The sequence below is a fragment of the Coregonus lavaretus genome (assembly GCF_964263955.1).
Source record: "Coregonus lavaretus genome assembly, chromosome: 10".
NCBI lineage: Eukaryota > Metazoa > Chordata > Actinopteri > Salmoniformes > Salmonidae > Coregonus > Coregonus lavaretus.
The window spans coordinates 31216125-31232676 of NC_139997.1; the positions used below are offsets into that span (position 1 = coordinate 31216125).

A 16552-nucleotide genomic window follows, 5' to 3' on the forward strand; every position below is an offset into this window, starting at 1 on the left:
CGACGTGAGTAAGACATTTAAGCGTATTAACCCTCGCAAGGCTGCCGGCCCAGATGGCATCCCTAGCCGCATCCTCAGAGCATGCGCAGACCAGCTGGCTGGTGTGTTTACAGACATATTCAATCTCTCCCTCAAGATGGCCACCATTGTCCCTGTACCCAAGAAAGCAAAGGTAACTGAACTAAATGACTATCACCCTGTAGCTTTGAAGTGCTTTGAGAGACTAGTCAAGGATCATATCACCTCTACCTTACCTGCCACCCTAGACCCACTTCAATTTGCTTACCGCCCCAATAGATCCACAACAACAACCATTCGCCAATGCCTGTTCACCCCGCTATCATCCAGAAGGCGAGGTCAGTACAGGTGCATCAAAACTGGTGGTCCTCTGTAGCTCAACTGGTAGAGCATGGCGCTTGTAACGCCAAGGTAGTGGGTTCGATCCCCGGGACCACCCATACACAAAAATGTATGCACACATGACTGTAAGTCGCTTTGGATAAAAGCGTCTGCTAAATGGCATATTATTATTATATTATAAAACTGGGACCGAGAGCCTGAAAAACAGCTTCCATCTAAAATAGCCTTCACTAGCACATTAGAGGCCACTTTAATAAATGGAACACTAGTCACTTTAATAATGTTTACTGTGCCTTGCAAAAGTATTCACCCCCCTTGGCATTTGTCCTATTTTGTTGCATTACAACCTGTAATTTAAATGGATTTTTATTTGGATTTCATGTAATGAACATACACAAAATAGTCCAAATTGGTGAAGTGAAATTTAAAAAATTACTTGTTTCAAAAAATGATACAAAATAAATAACGGAAGAGTGGTGCGTGCATATGTGTACCCCCTTTGCTATGAAGCCCCTAAATAAGATTTGGTGCAACCAATTACCTTCAGAAGTCACATAATTAGTTAAATAAAGTCCACCTGTGTGCAATCTAAGTGTCACATGATCTGTCACATGATCTCAGTATATATACATCTGTTCTGAAAGGCCCCAGAGTCTGCAACACCACTAAGCTAGGGGCACCACCAAGAAAGCGGCACCATGAAGACCAAGGAGCTCTCCAAACAGGTCAGGGACAAAGTTGTGGAGAAGTACAGATCAGGGTTGGGTTATAAAAAAATATCAGAAACTTTGAACATTCCACGGAGCACCATTAAATCCATTATTAAAAAATGGAAAGAATATGGCACCACAACAAACCTACCAAGAGAGGGCCGCCCACCAAAACTGACGGACCAGGCAAGGAGGGCGTTAATCAGAGAGGCAACAAAGAGACCAAAGATAACCCTGAAGGAGCTGCAAAGCTCCACAGTGGAGATTGGAGTATCTGTCCATATGACCACTTTAAGCCGTACACTCCACAGAGCTGGGCTTTACGGAAGAGTGGCCAGAAAAAAGCCATTGCTTAAAGAAAAAAAGAAGCAAACACGTTTGGTGTTCGCCAAAAGCCATGTGGGAGACTCCCCAAACATATGGAAGAAGGTACTCTGGTCAGATGAGACTAAAATTGAGCTTTTTGGCCATCAAGGAAAACGCTATGTCTGGCGCAAACCCAACACCTCTCATCACCCGAGAACACCATACCCACAGTGAAGCATGGTGGTGGCAGCATCATGCTGTGGGGATGTTTTTCATCGGCAGGGACTGGGAAACTGATCAGCATTGAAGGAATGATGGATGGCGCTAAATACAGGGAAATTCTTGAGGGAAACCTGTTTCAGTTTTCCAGAGATTTGAGACTGGGACGGAGGTTCACCTTCCAGCAGGACAATGACCCTAAGCATACTGCTAAAGCAACACTCGAGTGGTTTAAGGGGAAACATTTAAATGTCTTGGAATGGTCTAGTCAAAGCCCAGACCTCAATCCAATTGAGAATCTGTGGTATGACTTAAAGATTTCTGTACACCAGCGGAACCCATCCAACTTGAAGGAGCTGGAGCAGTTTTGCCTTGAAGAATGGGCACAAATCCCAGTAGCTAGATGTGCCAAGCTTATAGAGACATACCCCAAGAGACTTGCAGCTGTAATTGCTGCAAAAGGTGGCTCTACAAAGTATTGACTTTGGGGGGGGGGGGGGGGGGGGTGAATAGTTATGCATGCTCAAGTTTTCAGTTTTTTTGTCTTATTTCTTGTTTGTTTCACAATAAAAAATATTTTGCATCTTCAAAGTGGTAGGCATGTTGTGTAAATCAAATGATACAAACCCCCCCAAAAATCAATTTTAATTCCAGGTTGTAAGGCAACAAAATAGGACAAATGCCAAAGGGGGTGAATACTTTCGCAAGCCACTGTACATATCTTGCATTACTCATCTCATATATATATATATATACTGTATTCTATACTATTCTACTGTATCTTAGTCTATGTCGCTCTGACATTGCTCGTCCATATATTTATTTATATATTCTTAATTACATTGCTTTACTTAGATTTGTTTATATTAAATCTAGAATCGGCTTCCTATTTCGCAACAAAGCCTCCTTCACTCATGCTGCCAAACATGCCCTCGTAAAACTGACTATCCTACCGATCCTTGACTTCGGCGATGTCATTTACAAAATAGCCTACAACACTCTACTCAGCAAATTGGATGTTGTCTATCACAGTGCCATCCGTTTTGTCACCAAAGCCCCATATACTACCCACCACTGTGACCTGTACGCTCTTGTTGGCTGGTTCTCACTACATATTCGTCGCCAAACCCACTGGCTCCAGGCCATCTATAAATCACTGCTAGGCAAGTCCCCGCCTTATCTTAGCTCATTGGTCACCATAGCAACACCCACCCGTAGTATGCGCTCCAGCAGGTATATCTCACTGGTCATTCCCAAAGCCAACACCTCCTTTGGCCGCCATTCCTTCCAGTTCTCTGCTGCCAATGACTGGAACGAATTGCAAAAATCTCTGAAGCTGGAGACTCTTATCTCCCTCACTAACTTTAAGCATCAGTTGTCAGAGCATCTTACCGATCACTGCACCTGTACACAGCCCATCTGAAATTAGCCCACCCAACTACCTCATCCCCATATTGTTATTTATTTTGCTCATTTGCACCCCAGTATCTCTATTTGCGCATCGTCTCTTGCATATCTATCATTCCAGTGTTAATACTAATTGTAATTATTTTGCACTATGGCCTATTTATTGCCTTACCTCCATAACTTGCTACATTTGAACACACTGTATATATATTTTCTGTTGTATTTTTGACTTTATGTTTTGTTTTACCCCATATGTAACTCTGTGTTGTTGTTTTTATCGCACTGCTTTGCTTTATCTTGGCCAGGTCGCAGCTGTAAATGAGAACTTGTTCTCAACTGGCTTACCTGGTTAAATAAAGGTGAAATAAAAAAATCTAATAAAAATATTGGGGATATGTTGTGAAATTGTTGGAGCTAGAAACACAAGCATTTCGCTACACCCGCAATAACATCTGCTAAACACGTGTATGTGACCAATATAATTTGATTTGATTTGATTTATTTTCATCAAAGAAGCATGGCAAACAAATGTCGAAAATGAGCAAGGACAAAGGAACATTAATGCGTTTAAAGGAGCTCAGCTGAGGCTGAAATTCAGCACTACTGAGTAGACAGCGTCGTGGACAGGGAGACTGTTTGTGCAGCCAAGTAGAAATAAATGGTTTAAACCATGCTAGAGAGGCGGGGGTGTTCGTTTCATTTGGAGAGAGCAGAGACCGTGAGAGGCGGACCCTCTGCTGCTCTCTCCTTCCCCCCGCTGAGACTAATGCCGTGTTCAAAACAACTGGGGACTGGGAACTCGGAAATCTCAGACTTCCGACTTCGGTGCGTTCAAGACAACTGGGAACTCTGAAAAAACTAGATCTGACTGGGAGAAATATTTTTGAACGGTCATCCAACTCGGAATTCCAAGTCGGAAACTCTGGTATCTTTCTAGAGCTCTGACTTTCCGACTTGAAGAACACCAACGTTTTTTTTACGAGTTCCCAGTCGTCTTGAAAGCACCATGACAGATGCAGGTACCATCAGTCCAGTAAAATAAAAAAGCAAATTATTTGCTAATTATTTCAATTAATGCTCAGCTGTGCCTCACAAGTGCTACTGATCTATTTTGTTATCAAAGCTCAAGTTTTGAATTATAATATGGTCTGAGAATAACAATATTGGGAGCCAGGCATGTATGCCAATACACTGTGATAATGTATTAGGCCTACTGCACAAACGTCAAACCTACAGAACTGTTTTTACTAGGTTAATGTTAAATTTTTTATGTAATGTTTAAAAAATACAAATCTGATCGGTAGATCTCGGCTTACTTTTTGACTGCGAAAAGTGATCTTGACTCAGAAAAGGTTGGTGACCACTGACATAGACTGACCAGGTAAATTAAGGTGAAAGCTATGATCCCTTATTGATGTCACTTGTTAAATCCACTTCAATCAGTGTAGTTAATGAGGAGGAGACAGGTTAAGAATGATTTTTAAGCCTTATCACAACTGAGACATGGATTGTGTATGTGTGCCATTCAGAGGATGAACGGGCAACACAAAATATTTAAGTGCCTTTGAACGGGGTGTGGTAGTAGGTGCCAGGCGCACCGGTTTGTGTCAAGAACTGCAACGCTGCTGGGTTTTTCATGCTCAACAGTTTCCCGTGTGTATCAAGAATGGCCCACCACCCAAAGGACATCCAGCCAACTTGACACAACTGTGGGAAGCATTGGAGTCAACATGTCCCAGCATTCCTGTGGAACGCTTTCGAACCTTGTAGAGTCCATGTTTGGTATACTCAGTGTATATATACAGTGCATTCGGAAAGTATTCAGACTTTTTCCACATTTTGTTACGTTACAGCTGTCACGGTTTCGGCCGAGGCTGCCTCTCTCCCTTGTTCGGGCAGGTTTCGGCGTTCGTCGTCTCCGGAATTCTAGCTGCCACCGTTGTATGTTCCATGTTTCCTGTTTGATTAGTTTTGTCTGTTAGCCACACCTGTCTTGTGTTATGTCTCATTAAGCACCCTATTTAGTTTCCTTGTTGTTAGTGTAGTGTTGTGTGTAATTGTTTCGTGTCAGGTGTTTGTGCGTTCCCGTGTTTCGGTACGCCAGTAACGTTTAGCTTCCTCCTCGGTTGAGGAGAGTTTTTGCGCCCTGTGTTTGTGCGCTCGTGTTTGACGCCTGTGTGCGTCTGTTTGGCCTCAGGCCGTTTTTGGATTATTTTGCTCGCACTAGTAAAGTCTTGTTGGACTGTACATCTGCTTCTGCGCCTGATTCCACACCACACCATTTAAACACCGTGACAGAATTACACACCCGACATGGAATCAGCAGGAGCCGAAGCAGCCCCGACGAGACTGGAGGTCCAGGTTCGGGAACAACAGGACCAGATACAGCAGATGGGGACCGCCCTGCAGGAGGTGATCACCACGCTCCGAGGCTGGGGAGCGCCTCCACCACCTCCCTCACTGCCAGCACCATCGGCCAGTCCGCCCATTCCAGCGCCAGAACCCCGAGGAATCCGACTCTCTCTCCCGAGGGCCTACGACGGAACCGCGGCTGGGTGTCAGGGATTCCTCCTCCAGGTGGAGCTATACCTGGCCACCGTACACCCGGCACCCTCGGGGCATGAGAGCGTGTCCGCCCTGATCTCCTGCCTGTCCGGGAAGGCGTTGGAATGGGCCAACGCGGAGTGGAGGAAGATCGACGCCGAGACGATCACCTACAACGAGTTCTCCCGCCGCTTCAGGGCGGTGTTTGACCATCCCCCGGAGGGGAAAGCGGCGGGGGAGCGTCTGGTCTTCCTCCGGCAGGGGAGGAGGAGTGCCCAAGAATTCGCTCTCGAATTCCGTACTCTAGCGGCAGATGCAGGGTGGAATGAGCGGGCCCTCGTCGATCTATACAGATGTAGCCTACGAGAGGACGTCCGTCGGGAGCTGGCTTGTAGGGACACCAGTCTCTCTTTCGACCAGCTGGTCGACATGTCCATCAGGCTGGATAACCTATTGGCCACCCGCGGACGTCCTGAGAGGGGTCCGTCCATTTCACCCTCCAGCGCCTCCGAGCCGTGTCCTATGGAGCTCGGGGGCGCTGGCGCTAGAGAGAGGAGGAGTCGGTTGGTTAGGGGGTCCATCCACTGCACCAACTGTGGTCGGGGAGGACACACCGCGGCTAGGTGCTGGGGATGGCCTCCTAGGGAGGATGACGACAGGTCCCGCACTGGGGATTCCCTCCAGGTGAGTAGGCGCCCCACTCACCCAGAGCTCACTGTTGCCCATTTTTGGATGCCTGTGCGTTTTCCACAGGTAGCACCTCATTCCCAGCATAAGGCGCTGGTAGATTCAGGCGCGGCTGGGAATTTTATTGATAAAAAGTTTTGTTTAGCGTTAGGGATTCCCCTTATTCCTGTTGATGTTCCTTTCCCCGTTCATGCCCTAGATAGTCGTCCGTTGGGTACGGGCTTAATCAGGGAGGTCACGGCGCCACTTAGGATGTGTGCGCAGGGGGATCATCAGGAGATGATTCAGCTGTTCCTGATTGACTCTCCTGCGTATCCGGTGGTGCTGGGCATGCCCTGGTTGAGTACCCATAACCCAGCTATTTCGTGGCAGGAGAGGGCTCTGATGGAGTGGTCTGCTCAGTGTGTGGGTAGATGTTTGGGCGTTTCCGTAGGGGCTACCTCGGTGGAGAGTCCAAACCAGGTGCCCGCATTGCACGTTCCCCCTGAGTATGGGGATTTGGCTATTGCGTTTAGTAAGGCGAGGGCGACGCGGTTGCCACCCCATAGGCAGGGAGATTGTGCGATAGACCTCCAGGCAGGAGCTGCGCTCCCACGGAGCCATGTGTATCCTCTGTCTCAGGAGGAGAAGAAAGCTATGGAGATTTACATAGACGAATCTCTGAGACAAGGATACATACGGCCTTCCACTTCCCCTGCGTCCTCGAGTTTCTTTTTTGTGAAGAAAAAGGATGGTGGTTTGCGCCCGTGCATCGATTACCGTGGTCTCAATCAGATTACGGTGAAGTACAGTTATCCACTCCCGCTGATTGCGACCATGACTGAGTCGTTGCATGGGGCGCGTTTCTTCACGAAATTAGATCTCAGGAGCGCGTACAACTTGGTGCGCATCAGGGAGGGTGATGAATGGAAGACAGCCTTTAGTACCACCTCGGGCCATTACGAGTATCTGGTCATGCCATACGGGTTGATGAACGCTCCGTCAGTTTTCCAATCATTCGTGGATGAGATCTTCAGGGACATGCAGGGGCAGGGGGTGGTTGTGTACATTGATGACATTCTCGTGTACTCGCCTACCCGTGTCGAGCATGTGGCCCTGGTGCGTAGAGTGTTGCGGAGGCTGGTGGAGCACGACCTGTATGTGAAGGCAGAGAAGTGTCTGTTTTTCCAGGAGTCGGTCTCCTTTTTGGGTTATCAGTTGTCTGCGTCAGGGGTGAAGATGGAGGTAGACCGGGTGTCGGCCGTGCGTAATTGGCAAACACCAACAACTGTGAAAGAGGTGCAGCAGTTTTTGGGGTTTGCAAATTACTACAGGAGGTTTATCCGGGGTTTTGGACAGGTGGCAGCTCCCATCACGTCTCTGTTGAAGGGGGGTCCGGTGCGTCTGCAGTGGTCGGCCGAGGCGGACAGGGCGTTTGGGAGGCTGAAGGACCTGTTTACCTCGGCCCCGGTGCTGGCGCATCCAGATCCCTCTTTGCCGTTCCAGGTAGAGGTGGACGCGTCAGAGGCCGGTTTAGGAGCCGTGCTTTCACAACGGTCTGGCGCGCCACCTAAACTCCGCCCCTGTGCTTTTTATTCTAAGAAGCTCAGTCCGGCGGAGCGGAACTATGACGTAGGGGACAGGGAGCTGTTAGCCGTGGTACAGGCTCTAAAGGTGTGGAGGCACTGGCTTGAGGGGGCTCAACACCCTTTCCTCATTTTGACGGACCACCGTAACCTGGAGTACATCCGGGCGGCGAGGAGGCTGAACCCTCGCCAGGCAAGATGGAGTATGTTCTTGACCAGGTTTACTTTTAAAATCACGTACATCCCTGGGTCACAGAATGGCAAGGCAGATGCGCTGTCTCGGCGGTATGACACGGAGGAGAGGTCCGTGGAGCCCACTCCCATACTGCCTGAGTCGTGTCTGGTGGCACCGGTAGTGTGGGAGGTCGATACTGAACTCGAGCGGGCGTTACGCACCGACCCTAGTCCACCACAGTGCCCGGAGGGTCGGAAGTACGTTCCGCTCGAGGTTCGGGATCGATTGATCTATTGGGCTCACACGTCACCCTCCTCTGGACATCCGGGTATCGGCCGGACAGTGCACTGTCTTAGTGCCAAGTACTGGTGGCCCACGTTGGCAAGGGATGTGAGGGTTTATGTTTCCTCCTGCTCGGTGTGCGCCCAGTGTAAGGCGCCTAGACATCTGCCTAGGGGTAAGTTGCTACCCCTGCCCGTTCCACAACGACCATGGTCCCACCTCTCTGTGGACTTTATAACAGACCTTCCCCTCTCCCAAGGGAATACTACTATCCTGGTCGTTGTGGACCGGTTCTCTAAGGCCTGTCGTTTGCTCCCCATGCCGGGTCTTCCTACTGCCCTACAAACTGCCGAGGCACTGTTCACCCATGTGTTCCGGCACTACGGGGTATCCGAGGACATTGTGGCTGATCGGGGTCCCCAATTCACCTCCAGAGTCTGGAGAGCGTTTATGGAGCGGTTGGGGGTCTCGGTGAGCCTCACCTCGGGGTACCACCCGGAGAGTAATGGGCAGGTGGAACGCGTAAACCAGGATGTGGGTAGGTTTCTCAGAACATACTGCCGGGACCGGCCGGAGGAGTGGTCAAGGTACGTTCCCTGGGCCGAGATGGCCCAGAATTCCCTACGCCATTCCTCCACTAACCTAACTCCATTTCAATGTGTGTTGGGTTACCAGCCGGTTCTGGCACCCTGGCAGCAGAGCCAGATCGAGGCTCCTGCGGTGGATGAGTGGGCGCGGCGCTCGGAGGAGACTTGGAACGCTGCACACGTCCACCTGCAGCGGGCCCTCCGACGTCAGAAGGCGAGCGCTGATCTCCACCGCAGTGAGGCACCGGTGTACGCACCTGGTGATCGAGTCTGGCTCTCTACCAGAAACCTGCCCCTCCGCCTGCCCTGTCGGAAACTGGGTCGGCGGTTTGTAGGGCCATTTAAAGTCCTGAGAAGGTTGAACGAGGTATGTTATAGATTACAGCTACCTGTGGAGTATAAGTGTATTAACCCCTCGTTCCATGTGTCCCTTCTCAGGCCGGTGGTAGCGGGCCCGCTCCAAGAAAATGAGATAGGGGAGACTCCCCCGCCCCCATTGGACATCGAGGGGGCACCGGCGTACTCCGTGAGGTCCATCTTGGATTCGAGACGTCGGATGGGGGGTCTCCAGTATCTAGTGGAGTGGGAGGGGTACGGTCCGGAGGAGGGTGCTGGGTGCCGAGGAGAGACATTTTGGACCCGTCGCTCCTGACGGAATTCCATCGGGGGTATCCGACGCGCCCTGCTCCACGTCCTCCGGGTCGTCCCCAAGGCCGGAGTCGGCGCACGTCTGGAGCCGCGCGTCAAGGGGGGGGTACTGTCACGGTTTCGGCCGAGGCTGCCTCTCTCCCTTGTTCGGGCAGGTTTCGGCGTTCGTCGTCTCCGGAATTCTAGCTGCCACCGTTGTATGTTCCATGTTTCCTGTTTGATTAGTTTTGTCTGTTAGCCACACCTGTCTTGTGTTATGTCTCATTAAGCACCCTATTTAGTTTCCTTGTTGTTAGTGTAGTGTTGTGTGTAATTGTTTCGTGTCAGGTGTTTGTGCGTTACCCGTGTTTCGGTACGCCAGTAACGTTTAGCTTCCTCCTCGGTTGAGGAGAGTTTTTGCGCCCTGTGTTTGTGCGCTCGTGTTTGACGCCTGTGTGCGTCTGTTTGGCCTCAGGCCGTTTTTGGATTATTTTGCTCGCACTAGTAAAGTCTTGTTGGACTGTACATCTGCTTCTGCGCCTGATTCCACACCACACCATTTAAACACCGTGACAACAGCCTTATTCTAAAATGGATTAAACAAAAAAATTTCCTCATCAATCTACACACAATAGCCCATACTGACATTTTTGCAAATGTATAAAAAATAAAAAACGTATTTACATAAGTATTCAGACCCTTTGCAATGAGACTCGAAATTGAGCTCAGGTGCATCCTGTTTCCATTGATCATCCTTGAGATGTTTTTACAACTTGATTGGTGTCCACCTGTGGTAAATTCAATTGATTGGACATGATTTGGAAAGGCACACACCTGTCTATAAGGTCCCACAATTGACAGTGTATGTCAGAGCAAAAATCAAGCCATGAGGTCGAAGGAATTGTCCGTAGAGCTCCGAGACAGGATTGTGTCGAGGCACAGATCTGGGGAAAGGTACCAAAAAAAATGTCTGCAGCATTCTTAAATGGAAGAAGTTTGGAACCACCAAGACGCTTCCTAGAGCTGGCCACCCAGCCAAACTGAGCAATCGGGGGAGAAAGGCCTTGGTCAGGGAGGTGACCAAGAACCTGATGGTCACTCTGACAGAGCTCCAGAGTTCCTCTGTGGAGATGGGAGAACCTTCCAGAGGACAACCATCTCTGCAGCACTCCACCAATCAGGCCTTTATGGTAGAGTGGCCAGACGGAAGTCACTCCCAGTAAAAGGCACATGACAGCCCGCTTGGAGTTTGCAAAAAGGCACCTAAAGACTCTCAGACCATGAGAAACAAAATTCTCTTGTCTGATGAAACCAATATTGAACTCTTTGGCCTGAATGCCAAGCATCACGTCTGGAGGAAACTTGGCACCATCCCTAAGGTGAAGCATGGTGGTGGCAGCAGTACAGAGTGAGATCCTTGATAAAAACCTGCTCCAGAGCGCTCAGGACCTCAGACTGGGGCGAAGTTTCACCTTCCAACAGGACAACGACCCTAAGCACATAGCCTAGACAACGCAGGAGTGGCCTGAAAATAGCTGTGCAGCGACACTCCCCATCCAACCTGACAGAGCTTGAGAGGATCTGCAGAGAAACTCTCCAAATACAGGTGTGCCAAGCTTGTAGCCTCATACCCAAGAAGACTCGAGGCTGCCAAAGATGCTTCAACAAAGTACTCAGTAAAGGGTCTGAATACTTATGTAAATAATGATAATTCCGTTTTTTATTGTTAATACATTTACAACAATTTCTACAAACCTGTTTTTGCTTTGTCATTATGGGGTATTGTGTGTAGATTGATGAGGAAAAAAACGATTTAATCAATTTTAGAATAACGTTGTAACGTAACAAAATGTGGAAAAAGTGAAGGTGTCTGAATACTTTCCGAAATCACTGTATGTATAAAAACAAATGGGGGGGAGGTATTCCCACACATAACAGAGAAACACGTGATCGTATACAAATGTTAGCAAGGTTTGAAATTATTATGTTATAGTCAATTATTTTATCTGTATGGGCTTCTTGCAGTCAATTTGCAGACTACAAATTATTTGTAATTATGTTACGGCCCCCGACCATTCGCTCAAGAAAAACTAGCCCGCGGCTAAATCTAGTTGATGATCCCTGGAGTAGCTCATCTCAGAACAGCAGGGGTTGCTTTATCATCTATCGCTCTCTTTTTTCTTACCTTCATCAAAAAATGAAGGCGACCTTCCTCATTTTCTCTGCCCGAAACTTGCAAGAACAATTTAATTACATCTTCTGTCAGGCATGGAGATTCTTGCTGTCTTTTTTCTCCCTCCGTGTCAGTCAGAACAGTGAAACACATCAGGTACATGACTAATGACACTTGTATTAGTGGTGTAATTCCCTCATGCATGTTATACAGTTTTCTGTGATCGTCGTGGCTTGAATGCTAATCACTCACAGGACTTGTTCCAACGACTCCACTGTGTGTTTGTTTGTGTGTGTGTGTGTGTGTGTGTATGTGTGTGTCCGGGAGGTAGGAAAGTAGGATGTGCAGCAGCTTTATCAAAGCCAGTGTGAGACAGGGTGAAGGGCTAATGAATGAAGAGACTGCCAGGCAGATCAAACAGCAGGAATCAGGATGAGGAAGGAGGTTGTCTGTCTGGGGGAATTCACCTGGACCCCCCACTCACCTGACACACAGCTCCTATACCTGGACCCCCCACTCACCTGACACACAGCTCTTTCATTTCCCTACCTAGAACATTTTTACATTTTTACATTTTAGTCATTTAGCAGACGCTCTTATCCAGAGCGACTTACAGGAGCAATTAGGGTTACGTTCCTTGCTCAAGGGCACATCGGCAGATTTTTCACCTATTCGGCTCTAGGATTAGAACCAGCGACCTTTCGGTTACTGGCACAACGCTCTTAACCACTAACGCATTGGGCGCATAGCACCTACATACCAGGACCTCACCTAGCCCACAGCTTGTGTGTGTGCGTGTTAGTGGATTGTGTGAGCACAGTTGTCTGTTAGCGTGGGTTATGTGTTGTGCTTGCCCGGTGTTCTCCTCAGCCTCTCTCTGTCTGTGTGACCAGTGTATGATTAAACATAGTGTAATGAATGAGGACAGTCAGGGTCACTCCTTTGTTGTTCTGATTTAAGGCACTGTATCAGGAAACAGAAACCCATTAACCAATGTGTGTGTGTGTGTGTGTGTGAGTAAGAGACATGTTTAATTCTGTTTCTAGCTTTCAAACTATCACACATTCTATTTAGAATGGTTCAACCTGTCGAAGTTTCTTCCTTGATTTGTACTGGTTGCTGATTAGCAAGCTGATATCCAAATATGCGTTAAGAGTGTATTAATGTTTAACGTCAATAACGAGTGATCAAACCTTGAACTTACCCTTTCTCTGGTGTTTGTGTGTGTGTGTGTGTGTGTGTGTGTGTGTGTGTGTGTGTGTGTGTGTTTCAGACGAGTGCGGTGCTGTGTTCTGGAGGATGTTCTCTCCTGGCAGTCAGCTCTCTGTTGGCCATCATCACCATCTTCCTGCCCAGCGGAGGCTGTGAGAGGAGGATCTGTACACTGGCTGGATACATGCAGATGGCTGCGCGTGAGTACAGAACACACACAGAAACAGACACACACACACACCTGTCAAAAACAACACACACCTGTCAACAACAACACACACACTTTCTATTACCTAGACCAGGGCTGACCAAACTGGGGCCGCGACGCCGTTTGGTTTGGCCCGACAGAAGGTTCCAAAAATATATATATATATTTTTTTTTAACTTAGTCTGGGTTTCAACTTAGAGTTAGAAAAGTTGAATGCACAACGTATCTCCGTCACTTTAACTCTACCCACATGTACATATTACCTCAACTAGCCGGTGCCCCCGCACATTGACTCTGTACCGGTACCCCCTGTATATAGCCTCCCTACTGTTATTTTATTTATATTTGAGTCATTTAGCAGACACTCTTACCCAGAGCGACTTACAGGAGCAATTAGGGTTAAGTGCCTTGCTCAAGGGCACATCGGCAGATTTTTCACCTAGTCAGCTCGGGGATTAGAACCAGCAACCTTTCGGTTACTGGCACAACGCTCTTAACCACTAAGCTACCTGCCGCCACAGGTACTTCTGCTCTTTTTTTCTCAACACTTTTTTGTTGGTTAAGGGCTGTAAGTAAGTATTTCACGGTAATGTCTCTATACCTGTTGTATTTGGCGCATGTGGCAAATAAAATGTGATTTGATTTGATTTGCTGAGGTTTGGGGTAAAGTCATTTTCTCTGATGAATCCCCTTTCTGATTGTTTGGGGCATCCGGAAAAAAGCTTGTCCGGAGAAGACAAGGTGAGCGCTACCATCAGTCCTGTGTCATGCCAACAGTAAAGCATCCTGAGACCATTCATGTGTGGGGTTGCTTCTCAGCCAAGGGAGTGGGCTCACTCACGATTTTGCCTAAGAACACAGCCATGAATAAAGAATGGTACCAACACATCCTCCGAGAGCAACTTCTCCCAACCATCCAAGAACAGTTTGGTGACGACCAATGCCTTTTCCAGCATGATGGAGCACCTTGCCATAAGGCAAAAGTGATAACTAAGTGGCTCGGGGAACAAAACATCGACATTTTGGGTCCATGGCCAGGAAACTCCCCAGACCTTAATCCCATTGAGAACTTGTGGTCAATCCTCAAGAGGCGGGTGGACAAACAAAAACCCACAAATTCTAACAAACTCCAAGCATTGATTATGCAAGAATGGGCTGCCATCAGTTAGGATGTGGCCCAGAAGTTAATTGACAGCATGCCAGGGCGGATTGCAGAGGTCTTGAAAAATAAGTGTCAACACTGCTAATATTGACTCTTTGCATAAACTTAATGTAATTGTTAATAAAAGCCTTTGACACTTATGGAATGCTTGTAATTATACTTCAGTATACCATAGTAACATCTGACAAAAATATCTAAAAACACTGAAGCAGCAAACTTTGTGAAGACCAATACTTGTGTCATTCTCAAAACTTTTGACCACGACTGTACTTTTCAACGTCCATGTACGTCCGGTGTCGGCCGGTGCTTAGTGGGTGAGAGGGCTGGTTATAGTAAATGGAACGAGAGGGGGTTCATGGGTAGTTGTCAGTAAAATCTGGGAGAGTTGACATTAACTTGAGAGAGAGAGTGAGGGGTTGTCCAGACTGTTTTCACACTCTTGCTTTGACCACCACGTGACAGAAAAAGAAAGAAAACAGTTATGAGCTGAACATAACAGTATGCCAGTGGAAGGGAGGACAGTAGCAAGTGAGCTCCCATTGTAGCCAATACAGTTGCAGTCATTCTGTTACAGATTTTTTGGTCATTCTGTTTCCGATTTGATAACAGAATGACGTTTTAATCACTTAATAAATCATAAACCAAATTGATTTCAGTAAAAACACTATAACTAATTGGTAGGTCTACCTTTACTTGTTACTTCTGTGAACTTTCACTATCCTCCAGCCTCATGAGGGAGAGAAATAAAAATATATCTTAAAGATATGTGGATTTTTGGTAACAAAATGACAAGACACTAGGCAATATTTCTTAAAATTACAGAAGGCAAATAATTTCTGCAAAACTAAATATAAGTGTTCATATTAGTTGGCAGGTGTCTTTACATCAACATTATTGTGCTTTGATGCATTTCTAATACCTTTTTAGACTTTTTCTGCTAGATGTTTTCTAAGACTCCTTTTCTAGCTGTTTGACCAGAAATCAAAGCCTTTGCTTATTCCTAATTTGTAGGCTGGAAAATGGTTTAAAAATGTGTATATGTGCCTTAATTTCTAAAAAATATAGACTCTTAGTTTTCATTTGATACCAAATCTGATGTGTTCCTATGAACTTCACGTTAGTGCTCATGGGGCTTTTTACATGGAAATGCCCTGTAGTGTTCTCTATAGGTATTAATCCATAAGAGACGGCTCAGTATACAGATACTTACGAGCTACATGCAGATAAAGCTGCCTATCATTTGAAGTGAAGAGGAGCTCACTTTGTTGCCAAGGCACATCACTCACACAAAACCAAACGGAAGCTGCTGCTCTTCAGGCCTTCAGCAGGCCGTTGCTAGGTTACGGGTTGCGGTGCGGTGGTGGAGTGAAGTGTTGCGCTGGCGTAGTGATATGAGGAGGGCACCGGGGAGATTTAAAGGCGGCCATAAAAGACAATTACAGCCCCTTAACACAGGCCATTGGTTCAGGGAGACTATCAGGACCCTGCTTTCATTCAAACAGGGAAGTAGCCCCATAAACTAAGCATGAGTGTTGCTGGTGATATGACGCTAGAGTTTAATGTGATGTATACACACAACGCCAGCCAGGTAAACTAACCAGACCTAGCTGCTGCCCACCACCCTGGTGCATAGGCCCTCCACACACTGTATAGAGTGTGCATATGTGTACATGTTTGTCTGTTCCTGTGTGTTTGTGTGTAGTTATGTGCTTGTCAAAGTGTGTGATGTTTAGATATCTGAAGGACACAAACTGCTCTAACTAACAACTCTGACACTCCCACAACACTCCCACAACATCCAGTAAACTATAAAGGATATCCTGTAGAATGAGAGAGGAGAAAGGACTGGCTAGTGAAGTACTGCTTTTATTTCCTGCACTGAAAACTTTCCTATCCTGAAACATATCCAACTCTGAGAAAAACAACCCTGAAACAACAACAACACACTTTTGCAGACTGGGCTTTTCAGACACTTTCTTTGGAAATGTTCCTGGATTTCCTGCCAAAAGCCCTTTTGAAAACCTCAGGTCTTTTTTAGCCACACCGTATAGTTCAGAAAGTTTAGAAATGAACAAGTCTCACAACTCTCACAGTTTTAGCACTTATTTCCCCCCTGATTATCTCACTAAGATTAGATCTACTTCTAGTTTGAAATTATGAGAAAATGTTTGTTTACTTCTCATTTACTTAGCGTCAGCACAACAACATTGATTTTAGCCAATGACCCATTGGATTATCGATTTATAGCTTGACTATAGCCAGGGAAGTGGTATTTAACACAGGCTAATTAGTAGCTGGTTAGATTGCAACCTCAATCTATATTGACAA

General features: G+C 47.0%; 1 protein-coding gene across 1 annotated transcript in view; it reads left to right on the top strand.

Moving 5' to 3' along the window:
• Positions 1-16552, top strand: part of LOC311135583 (LHFPL tetraspan subfamily member 7 protein-like) — a 243248-nt gene that overhangs the window by 113491 nt on the left and 113205 nt on the right. The window contains exon 2 of the mRNA XM_084169595.1: positions 12916-13054. Coding sequence (XP_084025721.1) covers positions 12916-13054 — 139 coding nt within the window. The remainder of the gene's footprint in view (positions 1-12915; positions 13055-16552) is intronic.